General features: G+C 41.8%; 1 protein-coding gene across 1 annotated transcript in view; it reads left to right on the top strand.

Annotated features, from left to right (window-relative positions):
• The window catches only part of LOC311040609 (FERM and PDZ domain-containing protein 4-like), a gene marked incomplete at its 5' end in the record, with an annotated part of 118,311 nt that overhangs the window by 66,134 nt on the left and 33,247 nt on the right, over nucleotides 1-18,930 (top strand). Inside the window, 2 exons of the mRNA XM_084050939.1 lie at nucleotides 9,382-9,533; nucleotides 13,323-13,425. Of these exons, the coding sequence (XP_083907065.1) occupies nucleotides 9,382-9,533; nucleotides 13,323-13,425 (255 nt within the window). The remainder of the gene's footprint in view (nucleotides 1-9,381; nucleotides 9,534-13,322; nucleotides 13,426-18,930) is intronic.

Here is an 18,930-nt window from a genome sequence, read left to right as displayed (position 1 = left end):
CCGCACTACGAGCTTGGAGATCTGCTATTTTTTTTTTTTTATATTTTAATGTATATATTTTTAACCGAACATTTCTAACTCAAATCTTTGCTTCTGGGAGTCCCTGAAACAAAATATTCTACAAATGTTCGCTTTAAGAAATATACATTCAAAGATTTGCTCAAATATCGTAAAAAAATCTACAAGCTCATAATACGGCCCAAAGAAATCTAAAATGACACAGATGCGTTCCCGGTCTTAGTGGATTAAGTAGGGGTGACACTGCTATCCAGATAGAGTGTCACAATTGGATTTCTAAGAGAGAGTGATGCCGAGGGAAAGAGTGAAAGAGAGAGAGAGTGTGTGTGTGTGTGTGTGTGTGTGTGTGTGTGTGTGTGTGTGTGTGTGTGTGTGTGTGTGTGTGTGTGTGTGTGTGTGTGTGCTTATGCGCGTGCTTATGCGCGTGCTTGCGTGCGTGCTTGCGTGCGTGCATGCATAGGCACGTGTGTGTGTGTGTGTGTGTGTGTGTGTGTGTGTGTGTGTGTGTGTGATGTGAAGGAAATTATTGATTCTGGAGGAATGTTATTTAGCTGGTTTTAGTGAACAGCGGACAGAAACGGTTTGTGTCACTGTTTTGTGAGAACTCCAAGACGTATATGTCAAGGGACATCACGTGCAAATATGTGTGCGTGTATTCACTTCACACCTGCACTTGCATTGATATTGGTGCCGTATTGACGTGTATATTTGTGTATGTGTACAGTATGCTATGCCCTATTGCCCTAGCCATTGTTTCAGCACCATGGTTAGCTCAATACAGGCCCAGCCAGTGTTTCAGCACCATAGACAGTTCAATATAGGTCAATTCAGTGTTTCAGCACCATAGACAGCTCAATAAAGGTCTATTCACCGTTTCAGCACCATAGACAGTTCAATACAGGCCCATTCACCGTTTCAGCACCATAGACAGTTCAATACAGGTTTATTCACTTTTTCAGCACCATAGACAGCTCAATACAGGTCCAGCCACTGTTTCAGCACCATAGACCAGTTAACTTTTTCATGGTTGCGGACCAAGGGGCAAGGCTTGGATATTTACGATGAGGCCAACACGGAAGCTTATGAATGGCCAGAGTGGCGCTGTTTTACCCTGCGCCGACCTGCCGGTGTCAGAAATAATTTATTTTAACGCAAGTGAATGGGTTTTTTGACAAACTTTAGACTAGATTTTCTTACCGTAATAAAAATTGTCATAAATTCCAGTCGGAATTTATGACAATGACTGTGCTTCCAGTCGCTAGTTTAAAGTCTCCTTTTAATCATCATGATATGCGTTTTGCTAAATTATGGTCCTATTTATTTAAAAATTGACGATAAAGTAGGCTATTCTCTAGGAGGGGCGGGATGATTTGATTGACAAGCTACACAACCAATAGCATTCATTCCCCGCCCCCGCTCTTGATTGACAAGCTACCCAACCAACAATGGTCTGGTCGCATTCTGCAGGATATGACGCGATATTGAAAGATGGCGGACCTACAGTCTTGGAACAATCGGCTTCATTTTCGGTCTGTAGAAAGCAGGGGAGTGGCTTTGTCCATCTCATTTATACAGTCTATGCTGCGGACCCCCATTAGAAAATGTTTTGTGCTAGGGACCCCCATAATGCTTTGCATAAAGATTTGAGTAAAAAATGTTAGCGTTAAAAATACATATGCTTGTACAAGCTAGGAGCTTGTATATCTGCTATTTTTGAAAATGATAAATGATATTCAAATCAAATTAAAATCCAAGAAGTCGTAGAGTAAGACGAGAGCAAAAGGAAAACATAGAAATGGCAAATTAATCAAGAGAGCACGCCGATCTCTTGCCCCCCCGGCCGCGTTTTAACCAAGCCGGCTCTCGTGACCTTAACGAATTCAATATCGTCCTGACCCCGGTATAGCCCTCCCCTGGCCCTGGGTCGGCCCTCCGCGAGGGATTAAACACGAGTGATCCCCACCGCCGCGCCGCGTGTCCCAGATTGGAACATGCTTCATTACCGACAGATTTAACTCTGGGATTCCACCGTTGTATATGTGCTGTGCTGCTGTATACACCGTGGGAGGAGAGAGAGAGAGAGAGAGAGAGAGAGAGAGAGAGAGAGAGAGAGAGAGATTGTATTGGATCCTAATCGGCCTGTTGATGAGGTCGCATCCCGGGGTCGATGTAATGTTCTTTACGGTCTCGCCAGATTAAAGCCATGACAGAAGCTACAAGCTATGTAGTTAGCTGGCTACTAGCTTGCATGGCGCTTAGCATGTACACAGTACAAGCAGTAGTGGTGGAAAAAGTACTCAAATGTTTTACTTAAAAAAGAAATGTTGTTGTATGTTTTGTAACAATAATCAAAATCTACAAACTAACTAAATGGTAAATGGTGCATTTATATAGCGCTTTTATCCAACGTAACTAGTAGCTAAAGTTTTCAAATAATTGCAGTGGAGTAAAAATTACAATATTTTGCCTCTGAGATGTAGTGGAGTAGAAGTAAAAGTACTGAAAATTGGAAATACTCCAGTAAAGTAAAAAATCCTCAAACGTGTACTTAAGTGTAGCACTTTAGTAAATATACGTAGTTACTTTACACCACTGATAGTACAAGTGTACTACCAGAAGCCATGAGCGATACTGCACCCTGCATATTAGACTGAGAGGACTTTGTCACTGTTGGGTGGAAACCTTGTATGTCCAAAACTGTTCCTTTCTTTATTATTATCTATAAAAAATAACTTTGCAAGATAGTGGAGATTAAAGGCTTTTGCCTGACAGCCAAGATATGCAGTTACGAAGGAGAGAGAGAGAGAGAGAGAGAGAGAGAGAGAGAGAGAGAGAGAGAGAGAGAGAGAGAGCCCATTAAGACCTGGAACGCATCTGTGTCATTTTTAGATTTGAGCTAAAAAGCATTATTTTAGGGTTAGGGTTATTTTTGAAAAATCGAGAAAATGTGTGCAAATCTTTGAATATATATTATTTTAAAGCGAACACTTTTCAACTCAAATCTTTGCTTTTCGGGGTCCCTGGAACAAAATATTTTGAAATGGGGGTCCACGGCCAAATTCATAGAGTTTTTGGGGTCCTTGATATGACAGTTTGAGCACCACTGATATAGAAACGTACGTTTTTCAGAATACTGTTGGGATTTAGAAGACATTTGTAGAATCGGCTTCAGGTCTTTAGAGAGAGAGAGAGAGGGGGGGAAGAGAGAGAGAGAGAGAGAGAGAGAGGTATGAGTGTTTTCCAGTGACAACAGACACCATGTACTGTACTCTGTGTTCAGAGAGACGGAGGGAGCGCTGCCAAGAATGCATTTAAACACAAGCGAGAGGAAGAGGAAGAGAACGCATCTAACACGGCGAGAGGAAGAAGAGTAATGGAAATACAGGAAGATAGAGGGAGTGTTGTGTGTAATGGAACAAGATGGGGGAGGGGGGGAGGCAGGAAGAGAGAAATAGAGCAAAAGTTTGTTTAAAATGAACACTGGCAGCAGGGCCTTATTTAACTTCCTGGATTCTGTTCTGTTGTGTTCTGTTGTGTTCTGTTCTGTTCTGTTCTGTTCTGTTCTGTTCTGTTCTGTTCTGTTCTGTTCTGTTCTGTTCTGTTCCGATCCGTCCCGTTCTAATATGAGTCGGCTTAGTATGCAACTTTGCCCCAATAACAATATTTTGTTTTACCAATCATTTCCCTCAGCATTTATCAGCCACTGGAGTAGTGTGGTGGTGTTTACCTTTAGACACACATTGCTCTCTCACTGTATTGTGGTGTTTTCACTGTTCGTTTTGGTAGACGGGGCGTTTTTGGTCTGCCAAGACAGTACAAAAAAATGGGTTTATGCAGGTAAACACCACCATGCTACTCCAGTGGCAAAATATTTTGTATACATTTTAGAACTTGTGAAATGGGACATTCTGCCTGTCTAAACTTAAGTAAAAAAATGGAGTATTTTTTCCACCACTGGTTACATGTGACTGTAGAGAGTCTAATTTAAAGGAGACACACCATGAATTTCACTTTTTTATTATTTTTTATTTATGTTTTGGGCTCCCCAGTGTCTCTTGTACCCCCAAAAATATTTTTTTTTAACATTCAGTCATTCATTCTCATTTCAGAGATTTTCAGAATGGGCGTGTCTGAACAGGCCATCTCAGAATGGCAAGTTTGCTTACATCACCAAACTTTCTGCCCATGTATTTTGACAGACAGAATTAATCAGTACCGCAGTACAGCGCCCCTCTGCCCAACAGGACCTTTTTTGGTATTGAAGCTGAAAGTGCTTTATAAGCCTGAGAGAATTGACTTGGGATGAGTATATCTGAGTGTTGATTTAGGCTCAAACCTTTTGAAAATGGTTTGAGGGACATACACCATATGATATTAAATATCAAATATTTTTTTTTAAATTCATGGTGTGTCTCCTTTAAAGAGGTCATGACATGGCTTTATTGCTAAAATGTTTGATACCTTTAGTTCAGAGACAGGGGTGTGCTTTATCCTTGACCAATCACAGTGTCAGGCGACGGTCCTGTTCCCTAGCCGCCCAATTGGGTCTCCCTAATTAAAATCAGGTGCGAGGTGAGGAACGTGAGCTATATGAGAAACAAAAGGTGAATGAAATCAAGATTAATTTACATTCATAAAGGTCTATCTATGTCAACACACAGTGCATTCGCGTTTACAGGAATAAACTAAATCGAATTGTAGGGACTTTTGATATGAAAAATGACACAATTATTTTGGCATCTATTGATAGATATGTCCTCATTATGACCTATATGGTCTAAACATGTGAAAAACGTATGTTTCATTTCACCAGGTCTTAAGCCCTATAGAACTACTATGATCACAAGCAGGGTAAAGGTGGTCTTTGACTGAGGGGTGGGATATCTCGGTCACAGGTCACAGGTCATGTGTAATCCATTGTAAACCATGGTATCATCAGATCGTATCACAAGACCCCCTGACCGACGATCAGTGACCGGGCTAAACTATCACTTCTTCAGTGTTAACACATTGTGTGCCAGAGGTTTATTAAAATATTGTACGTTCAGTGCCTGCATTTCTTCCATCCACTTACGTTGATACGTTTCGTGCTGTAGAAGCCCCGACGCGGAAGTGCATGTAAACAGACCGTGCGTGCGAGACGGCGGAGGGTCCCGACTAACGCCTGAAACAATAATATTTCTAACGTAATCCTCCATTGCAGAGTGATCGCCGATCGAAAACGGCTCGCTTCCACCACCAAAAAGAAATGGAGATATTAAGCTTTTAGTGAAGGAGTTAACATTGGAGAGGCCGACCAGCAGGATTTTTGACATGGATCCACATCCGGCCTCTCCTTCTCAGAGACTCCTTAGATGATCCCAAAGTTTCGTTAGAGTGCCCCACGTGGGCCCCACGTATAAAAATAAAATTGGGTCAAAAACGGTCCGGACCGCTTTCGGCACTCCTCGTTTGGATTATGAAAAACAGTCCAGACCGTTTTTGGCACACAATGTGTTAATAGCTGATCTACAAGCTCACAACGTGATGCAGTCAGCTATTTACTATTCATTGCAAGGATATATACAGTATGGTTAAAGTGCAGTAGATAGAAGCAACCACTCCCCTCCTGTGTGTGTTCATGTTAATAATGAATGTGCGCTTGTGAGAATATTTTAAATTTTTCTGTGTGTGTGTGTGTGTGTGTGTGTGTGTGTGTGTGTGTGTGTGTGTGTGTGTGTGTGTGTGTGTGTGTGTGTGTGTGTGTGTGTGAAACTGTGAATGAAATTTTCATTTTCGTGTCCTGCCGCCATCTTGGCCGATCTCATATGGAATTATATGTGAAATTACACAAAAACACAAAAACAACTGACATTAACAATCCTTCCTGTTCGTATTACGTCCTGCCTTATAACATATACCACACAAATAAACATGCGTACAGTACAATGAACATGAACAAAAATAAGAACAAATAGGACAATGCCATTTTACATGTACTAAATGGCCCTCCTCCGCATTGACCAGGCCTTTTCGAGAAATGAATTAAATGAAAAACAAATAATGTTGAAAGAGACGTTTTAGTTTCTCCGAGTCATCCAACCAATTCATACTTTGGATCTACCTTATTAAAAAGTCTCTGCCTGATAGAGTCGTAGAATGGGTAATACAAAACAAAATGCATTTCTGTGTGTGTGTGTGTGTGTGTGTGTGTTTGTGCGTGTGCATGTGCGTGTGCATGTGCGTGTTTGTTTTTTTGTTTGTAAAAGTAATAATTCACCAGTGATCGCCACACTTCCCCCCCCCCCCCCCCCCCCTCTTTTGCAAGGGAGTCCTGGCCAAAACAGCGGCACTGCACAAAAAAGTGTCACCTGAAAATGTATATAAAACCAGCAACATTAAAAAACCCATGTAAAAACACAACATTACAGATTAGTGGCATTCAGTAACAGGAGACAGTTGGTCAAGTCCTTTATCCAGTTTTTTTCCTCCATGCTGATAATAAGAGCGCCCAGTTGACTCTGTAGCTCACATCAAGAGTAAGCTGAAAACGCATTGAAAGCAGTTTCACCAGAAACGGTGCGAGTTCAAGGAATGAAGTACATGAACCCAATTGATCTCAGATTAAAAAAGAACAGTCTGCTTGTGCCAAGACACATGCTGGCTGTGCATCTTAGCATTAGCAGCATGTTACTGAAATGTTAAGTGGGACACACTGCTCTTGTAGCACTGAGGCCAGCTGTGCTGACGTGATGTATAACCCCATTCAATCCGGGAACGTATCTGTGTGTCATTTTTAGATTTCTTTGGCTATTCAAAAATAGCAGGTATACAAGCTCATAGGGCGCTATGTGTGAAAATCTTTGAATATGTATTTTTTAAAGCGAACGTCTGTAACTCAAATCTCTGGTTCTGGGGATTCTGCAAATGTCTTCTAAATTCTAATTTTTTGTTTTTTTTTAATGTATTTGGCCGTGGACCCCCATCTCAAAATGTTTTGTTCCAGGGACCCCCAGAAGTTGTAACAGAGTTAAACATGTTTGCTTTAAAAATATATATATATTCAAAGATTTGCACACATTTTCACTATTTTTGAATAGCCAAAGAAATCTTAAAATGACGCAGATGCGTTCCCGCCGGTCTTAAATAGCAGATATACAAGCTAAAAAAGTTTGAGCACCACTGATATAACAACATGAGTTTAAAAAAAAAAAAAAAACTGTTAGGATATAGAAGACATTTGTAGAATCGGCCTCAGGTCTTATTGGGTTAAAATGAGAGCTGGTCTGATATCCTATCCAGATACCCTGATGTCAGATAAGGAGCATTTTGACATTTTGGCATAATTGGATTTGCATTTGTTTATGTGGTGAAAGTGGGATTGAGTGAGACCTGCTTATCCATACAATGAGAGTGAATGAAGTCACTACATCAGTCACAAATTACGTTTTTTAAAAGTGTTCTTAACAGCAAAAAAAAAAGGCAAATGTTATTTTAGCCGAAGGACTGGTTCTGTGTTTGTCTATGAAGTGTTTGCTTCAGTGGTGTGTGAAACGAACCGCATCAAGCCCAATAACAACAAGCAGCCATTCTTACAAATGTGGAAACATACAAACAGTACCTGATTCCAGAGAGCTTCTTGAGCAAACAGTCTTGATTGTCGAGCGAAATCCAAACCAAAATTGTGATAAATGATATTTGATGAAAGGATTTTTTTTTTTTGTCACATTCCTAAGACAATAATTTGATGACCGGCAGCGGTTCCGGTAGGAGACACAAAGACTCTCCTTTGTGTCTCCTACCGGAACCACTGCCGACCGGTCTGCTGGTCATCAAATTATTGGCTTAGGAATGCGACAAAAACAGAAAAATAACTTAGAGAGTCCCGCTCTATACAAGTCCATTAGCACATTGGTTCTCAAACGACGTTTGCCCGGGACCCAAGCTAGTGCAAATAGATCTACAAGCTCGCAACGTGTTGCTTCGCGTCACGTTGTGAGCTTGTAGATCTGCTATTTTCACTACTTCTTATACTTTTGAAACGTAGGTAGGGTTCATGGAGCTCAGAGATACTGGGGCCAGCCCATTTAGAGATTTAAAAGCAAATAGGAGACCCTTAAAATCAATCCTAAAATTAACAGGGAGCCAGTGAAGTGAGGCCAAGACAGGTGCTGTATGTTCACGTTTTTTAGTGCCAGTCAGCAGGCGAGCAGCAGCATTCTGGACCAATTGCAGTCGTCTTAGCGTCGACTATTCGATGCCGGTATATATAGAGAATTGCAGTAGTCAAGTCTTGATGAAATGAAAGCATGGATTGCGATATCAAAAGCCGAAGGTACTATCTCTATTGTGATTCAAGGCACAAGCAGCCATGGCAAACAAATATCTTCCATTTTCATTTGTGTCAGGTTTTTTAAAACAATGTCAGTGAATTGAGGATAAAGTCAAAGAGGGCACTTCATTTTAATTTGGTCCCTGGACTCCGTCTCCAGATTTGAGTGTTCTGTCTGTCTCCGTAAATCACTGTCATCCTGCACTGTGTGTTCCAGCAGTGGACTGGATAAAAGAAAAGTGTATCGCGATGCAAACAGCAGAAAAAAAGGGATGAAAATACAAGGTCTTTGTAAAATAATTGATAACAAAAAAAGAGTTTTCACTCATTTGCTACTGTATTGAAAAGAGGATAAGAGAAATTGTCAAAAAAATATAAAAGAGAAGAAAATACTGGGTTTGTGTAAGAGAAATATATATATTTTTTAAATCGGTCATTTGTCTGGAAACAAATTGTGTGTTTAAAAAAATGAGAATTGTGAACCTATAGTATCGTGATACGAATCGTTTCGTGAGTTGAGTGAATTGTTACATGTCTAATAACTGCTATATTGTGATGCTTTTGTGCGACGCTGTATACTACAGTTAATCGTCCGTTAATCCCCCCCCCCCCTCCCCCAAATTCTAATACAGGTATGGAGATTCAAGGTTTCTACCTGACATCAACGAAATGTACTTAGTTAACTGTCCACCACTACCCATACCCTAGGTGTGGTTGGCGAAAGGGCCTTTCTGTGTGGAGTTTGCATGTTCTCCCCGTGTCCCCTAGGCCTAGGGTATAGGTAGCCTCACAAAAACATGCTGTAATCCTGGTCTCAACGTGTTCCTTCCGTCCTACCGGGGAAACTCCCCCTGTCAGGTGATACGAAGTGGCTTGCTAGCTCCTCATGCATTGAAGGAGGCATGAGCTCAGTTCTGGGCTCTCCCTAGGTTGGCAGAGGCGGAGTAGCGCCCAGGATTACATAGGCAATTGGCACTGGGTGGAAAAAATGGATAACAAAATCGTGGGATAAAAAACATTAAAAGTAACTGTCCCACCACTGTGCTCCACAGCCAAGTGTCCCAGAGCAGCTCCCTGGAGGAGGTGCATCAGGACGCCGTCCCCCCGGCCCCCAGGCTGGTGGAGATGAGACGGGACCCCGTGCTGGGGTTCGGCTTCGTGGCCGGCAGCGAGAAGCCTGTGGTGGTCCGCTCTGTCACGCCAGGTAGGGTTGGGATTCCGTGTGTGTGTGTGCACACACGTGTGTGTGTGTGTGTGTGTGTGTGTGTGTGTGTGTGTGTGTGTGTGTGTGTGTGTGTGTGTGTGTGTGTGTGTGTGTGTGTGTGTGTGTGTGTGTGTGTGTGTGTGTGTGTGTGTGTGTGTGTGTGGATGTCTGTCTGCGTCAGTGGTGGAAAAAGTACTCAAGTGTTTTACTTAAGTAAAAGTATCAATGCTGCAATGTAGAAGTACTCTGTTACAAGTAAGAGTCCGGAATTCAAAATTCACTGGAGTAAAAGTACAAAAGTATTGGTATCAAAATGTACTTAATGTACCAAAGGTAAAAGTACCAAGGCTATTTGAAAATAGCAGATCTACAAGCTTGTAGATCGACTACTTTCAAATAGCCTAGGTCTTTGTAGTGGAAAGTACCTCTTTCTTAAGTTGCAGCACTTAAGTAAATGTACTTAGAGTAGTTACTTTACACCACTGAGTATAGTGTTTGGCTGCACTTTGATCTTGACACAATAACTGATCAGCTACTGAAAGATGAGCCCTATAAGTCTGATAACCGTTATTAGTGTTGACATCAGTTATCACCACCCTCTCTCTCTGTGTGGTTGTGATACTAAAACACACCATATAAAGCAGCATATAAAGCAGCACATCAACCTGCTGGTGGAACCTGTGTAGAAAACAATCACTGAGAGAGCCCGGTTATAGGGTCATTGTAAATACAGTAGTAGGCTACGACCCATAAAATGCATGTGGCTGTACTTTAACCTTGCGGGTTAACCCTCCCCCTCCTGACCCTCCATAACTTGTGCAAAGTCATTTGCACAAATTGAAATCTAAATCATATTCAAACTGTCTTGACTTATTGCTGAGCCAGGCAAACCAACCAGCAGATATACCCAGCGTGAGCCGCTCCACTGGGCATGGGGGTGTATTCAGCAGTATGGAGAAGCTATATGCTAACAAGAAGAGGCCAATACCTTCCTATCTGCTGCCAGTGTTGCCAGATTTTGAGAGAGAAATAAGCAACCAGGTGTATGAAAACAAGACCAAAAGAAGCGACTATACAGTAGGCCACATGAGCACTTTAAACCTATATGCACATTGGCTATTTGAAAATAGCCGATCTACTAGCACACAACGCGTTGCGATGCGACGCGTTGTGTGCTTGTAGTTCTGCAATTTTCAAACAAAAACACAAATCTGGTATGGGGTCTCTGGCACAAAATATTTTCAGATGGGGGTCTGCGCTATGGCCAAACATATTCATTTGGTGGTCCTTAAACAATAATTAAAACATCAGGAAGGGCAAGCCCAAATAAACAACTACACTTTAAAAACAAGCCCAAAAAACGCAACCCGCAACTAAGCAATGTTACAAAAAAACAAGCCCAAAGTTGCTTTTAAAAAGCAGACATGGCAACACTGCCAAAGGCCACTTAGAGAGAGAGAGAGAGAGAGAGAGAGAGAGAGAGAGAGAGAGAGAGAGAGAGAGAGAGAGGGTGAGTGATTAGGCATCTCAATAATCAATCAGTGTTGAATTACAGGCAGACAGTTCAATTAATGAATATTCTATTAAGTGCCTTGGGCCCTGGCAGGGAATATACACATATATACATGAGGACAATGCCATAGATTCATGCAGACACATCAGAGATGCATTACATGCATCAGGGGTTTCAAACTGCGCACACAGGCGATAGCAGAACTGACAGCGGCAATCTGTTGATTAACATCCGTGTCAGTGCATCACGCACACTCAAACACACACAGGCACATACACACATACTGTATATATACACACGCATGCACGAACGCGCAAGCGCACGCACCCACGCACACCTGTAGAGTGAATTAATTAATTAACTCATTGTTTCCCCTGGGGAATTTGCTTTAGAGAATATATACAGGTATATGTATTGTAAATGTATACAGGTATATATATACTCAAAGAGTTTCCTACCGGACAGACCGCCGGTCATCAAATTATTGCCTTAGGAATTCAACAAAAACAAAAGAATCTCCATCAATTCAATGCTTCATGGTGTGTGATAATAGGCTCTATTCACAGCAGCCATTTTATGAAGACATGCACAGGTGTTACCAATGATACTAATGAAGGCTCTGTTCCATTCTGGTCAAACAGAGTCAGGTCAGGGTGCTGATATTGTGCATGTTGGCTCACTGGAAACTCTGTTACACCAGTGGGTCTACAGTTGGGGTCATGGGCTTCCAAATGGCTCCTTACAGGTGTGTAACGGGTCCATTTGGTTCCATTTGTACACTCTCAGAGTTATGGGGGTCGTGGAAACCACTGTGCTACACTAAATGGAACAAAACCTTCATTAGTATCATTGGTAACACATGTGAAGGAAGTGATAATATGGCTCCTGTGCATAGAGCCTATTGATAGATAATAAGAAATTATTTGGGTGAACTACTCCTTTAAGATAAGTGGCTATCTAACTTTCACTTTCACTCAACCATAACTAGAACCTAAAATAACTTCACGGGAAATGCCCTCACTGTCCATGATTCCTCATGTTTGTTTCTGTGAGAGGAAAGGTCGTCCTCAAAGGAATAGAAACTCTACATCGCACACAGCTCAGCCACACACTCCAGTGTGAAGTGTATTATGCGACCCTTTCTGCTACATGCACATATCGATTCATTCACACATTATCTTTGGCTAACGGATTGCCCTCTTTGAAACAATTAGTGTGTCCGCTGTGGCCATGGGCAGACGTCAGCATCGCAGTTATTTACCATCTATCTTGCTTACACGCTGTTCTCTACCAAGCAGAGATTTAATAGACTGTGTGTGTGTGTGTGTGTGTGTGTGTGTGTGTGTGTGTGTGTGTGTGTGTGTGTGTGTGTGTGTGTGTGTGTGTGTGTGTGTGTGTGTGTGTGTGTGTGTGTGTGTGTGTGTGTGTGTGTGTGGGCTGTGTGTGTGTGTGTGTGTGTGTGTGTGTGTGTGTGTGTGTGTGTGTGTGTGTGTGTGTGTGTGTGTGTGTGTGTGTGTGTGTGTGTGTGTGTGTGTGTGTGTGTGTGTGTGTTTACTCCTACTGCACTGCATCTCGGAGGCAAATATTGTACTTTTACTCCTCTACAATTATTTGAAAACGTTTGTTACTAGTTACTATGTAGATTTAGATTATTATTACAAAATATACAGTAACCACTTCAGCTCTATATATTTCAACCATTTGAAAATAGCAGATCTACAAGTTCACAATGCGTCGCATCACGACGCATTGTGAGTATAAAGATTTGTATACATTTGAAAACTTGAAATGGGACATTCTGCATAATGAGTGACTTTCACTTGGGACTTTAAGTACATTTTGCCAATACTTTTGTACTTTTACTCAAGTACATTTAGAATTTCTACATTGCAGTATTGATACTTTTACTTAAGTAAAACATGTGAGTACTTTTTCCACCACTGTGTGTGTGTGTGTGTGTGTGTGTGTGTGTGTGTGTGTGTGTGTGTGTGTGTGTGTGTGTGTGTGTGTGTGTGTGTGTGTGTGTGTGTGTGTGTGTGTGCACTTGTGTGCATGAAAGACAGACCCATAAAATATATAATATAACAGTCTAGCTATCTCCAGATTATAATCAGAGGAGATGAAGGCGCACATTTCACTACATTAAGCATCACAGCGGACTAATATACTGTCTCTAATGTACCCTTTCTAATGCGTGCGTGTGCGCTTGCGTGTGTGTGTGTGTGTGTGTGTGTGTGTGTGTGTGTGTGTGTGTGTGTGTGTGTGTGTGTGTGTAGGTGGTCCGTCGGAGGGGAAGCTGATCCCGGGAGATGAGATCATAATGATCAACGACGAGGCGGTCAGCTCGGCTCCCAGAGAGAAGGTCATCGACCTGGTCAGGTACAAACAGACACCTCTACTATAGGTCACGCTATGTCCATGTGATTATATGTGATCACACCACACCTTGTCTAACATGGTGTTCTGTAGCCTGGAGAAGAAAAAAAAAGATTCGCAAAACTATTTTAGATATCAGTGGTGGAAAAAGTACTACAAATTTGTACTTAAGTAAAAGTATCAATACTGCAATATAGAAGTACTCCGTTACAAGAAAGAGTCCGGAATTCAAAATGTACTTGAGTGAAAGTACAAATGGTGTCAAAATGTACTTAAAGTACCAAAAGTACTCATTAGAACGCAGAATGTCCCATTTCAAGTTTCCAAAATGTATTGCGTTTTTTGCGATTTTTCTAAAAAGCAGATCAAAGCAGATAAAATAGCGCGGCACCGAGTGCCGTGCTATGAGCTTGTAGATCTGCTATCTTGCTACCATAATTGACGGCCACAGTCATGGAGTGTACACGAGTGTATCGCCTCAATGGCCAAGCAGACACATGGCCCAACTAACTCCACATTTTCCCCCAAAATTCCTCAATATTCTGCCTGTCAAACCAGCTGCTTCGCATCCCATCACTGTACTTGCAGGATGTACAATTAATATCAAACGCATTATGCTCCAATACTTATGCAAATCACTTCGCCACCTCAAAATTCACGTCCGGGTGTTTCTTTTCACCAGCCAATCATAAGTGACCACCCTTTCACGTTGCCACGTCCGTTGCCACGTCGCGCTGACGTACGCTAAACAAGCGCTGCCGTGCGCACTATGCGAACGAGCCCAAAGGCGCGCAAAAATAAGCCGACCATTGCTTAGACACAAAGTCAGACCTGGCAACGCAGCCTACGCCAATCATGTGTGAGAGATCTACAAGCTATGGGGTAGAGACGCCGTGTGCCATGCACCGTATCTTAGCAACAACGAAAGCGCTCACTCTCATTGGTCCTGTCACGCTAAGAGCAGTTTCCAGACAATGGCATCGCAGAGAGCTTGCTGTAGTGTTTACATATATCTATGGCTGTAGCCATCAGTCAGTCGCAGCGACGACAGACAGGGCGCTGTGATAGTTGCCATGTAGCTAACGCTAACGTGGTTGTCATACCTGCAGCGGCTGTGCAATCACTTTGTCAACAATATTCGTGTGGTGAATGTTATTATTGCTGCTCCGTTAGTCCATTGTAGATGATGTATGTTGTGGTATGTAACGTAATGGCAGGACCGCCCCCTGCAACGCACGTTTAGGCTGCATTATGTTGTAATTTCAGATAATTTCGGTCCGACTAGGGCAGTGGCTATCCCCCCCCCTACATCATATTTGAACTGGGGACCCCCCCATTTTGTTTGACTCCGTTCCACAAGTCAATATTGTGAAAATAGCAGATCTACAAGCTCACAACCCTCACGTTGAGAGGCGTTGTGAGCTTGCAGATCGGCTATTTTCAACATGTTTGCCTCTTTCATATATTATTTGACAATGTGCCCAATGTTTTATAGTATAGTTTGTTGACTACTTTTGTTGCAGTAATGGTCTTTTCCTTTACTTTAGCTTTTTCATTGTCTCCGCCAGGCCGAAAGGCATGGCGCCAGAGTATGTTTTACCCCTTGTCCGTCCGTCTGTGGATAGCTAATCTCCCGCATCGTTGCCTTGCTCGCAGCGAAACTGTGCACACACTCCCTGGAGTGGTGTGTGTACGAGCGCAACAACACACAAACGGCCACCATTTTGACCAGATTGTACAGGGTCACACATTTCCGTATAACACCCGCCACCGAAAAGATGTGATGACTCATTGTATTATTATTTGATTATTAGATAATGATTATACATGCCCCATGATTATTATAAGATCATATATCTTAATCAAATATTATAATCATATGATATAATTAATCATCAGAACTTATTAATACTCATAATAAAATAACAATATTAAATAACAATATATTGCCCATTTCCCCCCAGCCATTTTGCCATTTAGATATGTATATATATATAGAGAGAGAGATAGATAGAGATAGAGATAGAGATAGAGATAGAGAGATAGACAGATAGATAGATAGATAGATAGATAGATAGATAGATAGATAGATAGATATCCAGTTAAGTGCAGTACTTGAGCACATGTAGTTATTTACTCACCTCTGTAATTTAATTCATGACTCCCATGATCCATTCTCTTTTGGACTCCTCTTAGGACATGCTTATGTCTCCTACAGACTACGCTAGGCTACTTTACAGGTCACACTTGGACCATTGATAGGCAGGAGTAGGCAGCTTTAGCTTTGTAAAAGGTGTGAATGGGCCAGCCAATGTATCACTTCAGTTACGTCACTGGCGGCCGGCGGCTGTGTCTATTGTTGTCGGAGCAGAATTCATTTTCCTGGCAAATCTTCACTGACCGGGCCATGGCCCCACTAGCCCTCATGACGCTACGCCAGTGATCGGCGCTGCCAAGTGGTCTCTACGTGGGCGTGGGCGCTACGTGGGCGTGGACGCTACGTGGGCGCTAGATGTGAGGCCGGCGCAGCCGGCCGAACTTCTAGTTTTTTTAATAGCCAAATGAATCTAAAAATGACACACAGATGCTTTCCCGGTCTTAATGGTTTAAGTATGTGAGTGTTATCACGTAATCTGCCCAATAGACATTTTTTTCACAGCAGACACTTTCATGTAAACACAGTTGAAGGTAATAACATTAATTGTGTGTGTCATTAAGATGTTACTGTGTGACAGCTCCTGTACAATTAACGTCATGGTGGCACACACACAGTAACACAAAGTAAACCAAATTATGTGTGGGTCCACGCAGCAAACTTTTCCCTCCCCAATTTTATCTCAAATGAATAGCATATATTCAATGGTGGAAAGTAACTAAGTACTGTACTTGAGTACAATTTTGAGGTATTTGCACTTTACTTGAGTATTTCCAATCTCCAATACGTCTACTTCTACTCCACTACACCTCAGAGTCAAATATTGTACTTTTATAAATCATTACATTATAAAAACATATATCAACCACTTATTATTTTATACCTGTTATACCTGCTGTTTTCAAACATTTTAGTACTTTTACTTTTGGTACTTTAAGTACATTTTGATACCAATACTTTTGTAGCCTACTTTTTGCAGTATTGATACTTTTACTTAAGTGTGTGTGTGTGTGTGTGTGTGTGTGTGTGTGTGTGTGTGTGTGTGTGTGTGTGTGTGTGTGTGTGTGTGTGTGTGTGTGTGTGTGTGTGTGTGTGTGTGTGTGTGTGTTTGCCTGCATGTACGTACACTTACTTTCGGCACAGTATGTGCCGGTGTTGTGCGCAAAAGTGATCTTCTGCCAGAGAGTGATTGGGGAACCGCGGGAGCGCGCACAGGCCGTAAAAGTCCATATACTTTATGCCATAAAAAGCACTTTTCCTCTTGCCAAAAAGTGATTGCAGCTCCTACCTGCTAACTGAAAGCTTGGTTCTGCCTCAAAATAAAACGATTTCATTCTTGAGGGTTATATTTCAAACGTTATAGCCCAATCAGACCAACACACACACCTCTAAAAGGCCATATGAGCCATAAACAGCGTGATGTCGCTTTAAACAGCCTGTGCACGCTCCCGAAATTCCCCATTAATCCATTCAACCCGGGAACGCATCTGTGTCATTTTAGATGTATTTGGCTATTCAAAAAATAGCGGATCCACAAGCTCATAGCTCGAGCTTGTAGATCTGCATTCTTTTTTTAAATCTTGACAATTTCTGCAAATATTTGAATATATATATATTTTTTAACTCCAATATTTGCTTCAGATGGGGGGGGGGGTCAAGTACCGGTACATACAATTTTGGGTGGTCCTTGACATGAAAAAAGTTGGAGCACCACTGATATAACAACCAAACAACAACCAAACAAATGATACGTATTTGGCCGCAGACCCCCATGTCAAAATATTTAGTTCCAGGGTCCCCCAGAAGCAAAGATTTTAGTTACAAATGTTCACATTAAAAAATATATATATATTGAAAGATTAGCAAAAATGTTCAAGCATTTGCAAAAATAGCAGATCTACAAGCTCACTCTGTTGAATAGCCAAAGTATAAAATAACGGTTATAGTTAAAAATCTAAAATGACACCAATACGTTCGTGCTCTTAATGGGTTAAACACCCTGCGCACGCTCCCGCCGTCCCCATTAACTCTGTGGCAGACGGTTGTTTTTGTGCACAACACCGGTATGGGTGTGTGTTTCCACATGTTTATGTGTGTTTGTATTGTTTGTGTGTATTATGTCTGCTTGTTTTGCATCCGTGTATGGTTGTTAGCTGTGCCCATGCCCCCCAGGCATCTCATTTCATTCTGTCTGAAACTGATACAAGTTGCTGTTATCTTGTTTTCACTGGCTGTGATTGCTTGTTTTTCGTGTAGCCCCCCATTTTGATGATGGGGCTCTACGGATGGCAATGTCTCTCAATCACTTTGGTCTTTAAGCCATTCTATCCGGGAACGCATCTGTGTCATTTTAGATTTATTTGGCTATTAGAAAAATAGCAGATATGCAAGCTCCACGCTGCAAGCTTGTAGATATGCTATTTTTATTTGAATTGTGAAAATTAGTGCATATCTTGATATTTGATCTTGATTAAAAAAAAATTAAGCGAACATCTTACTACTATATAATTGACAAAAGCTCTGAAGTTCGGCAGCGATTCGCAAGCACAGGATCACTCCACATGCCTCCAAGACCCGTCACAGACTGTTGATCAGAGCTATGGCTACGTTTTAGGCATCTTACCCCACCTCGATCAGTGATCGGACTCTCGGTTTGATTGATTCTCTGATTCGCCTATCAGACCCTCAGCCTGCCATAGCAACCAGATACAGGAAGTCTGACCTCTTTATCACATGACCGAGGTTGGGAGGATGTGACTAGAGGTTAGGGCCGCAAAGCAGAGCGGGGAGGGAGGAGAGGAGCCCAGAGGAGAGGCCAGAGAGGCCGGTCTTCGTATGACGTGTGAGCAGAGCTATAATTAGGCCAGGGCATCATTACCCTAACCAGGAAACCAGGAAATTGACTATTTAGAAGGGATGACAAAGGAAATGTTCCAAGACAATGATGAATTAGAGCGCTGCAATAGTGTCTTGACTTTGAGCCACGCAAATGCCAGGCAGGTAGAAAGAGAAGAATTGGAACAATATAAGGTTGGGGCCTAAATGTGAGGGCCGCGAAGCATCTCCTCACACCAGGCTTTGGCATTTTGGGTCTCTTGACCTGTATTTGTAAAACTAGATGTGAGGGCCGCAATACGGCCCTGACATCTAGTTTCTTTAATTGAACCACTGATATAGAAACATAAGTTAAAAAAAAAAAAGATGTTAGGATTTAGAAGACATTTGTAGAATCCCCAGAAGCAAAGATTTGAGTTATAAATGTTTGCTTTAAAAAATATATATATTATATTATATATTTGCACACATTTTCAAAATTGTTAAAAAATAGCAGATCTACAAGCGTGTATTATCTG

This window comes from Gymnoscopelus microlampas (genome assembly GCF_963454915.1).
Source record: "Gymnoscopelus microlampas genome assembly, chromosome: 24".
Taxonomy (NCBI): domain Eukaryota; kingdom Metazoa; phylum Chordata; class Actinopteri; order Myctophiformes; family Myctophidae; genus Gymnoscopelus; species Gymnoscopelus microlampas.
Note: the sequence above shows the minus strand (reverse complement) of the source record. Positions and strands in the feature narration are given on the sequence as shown.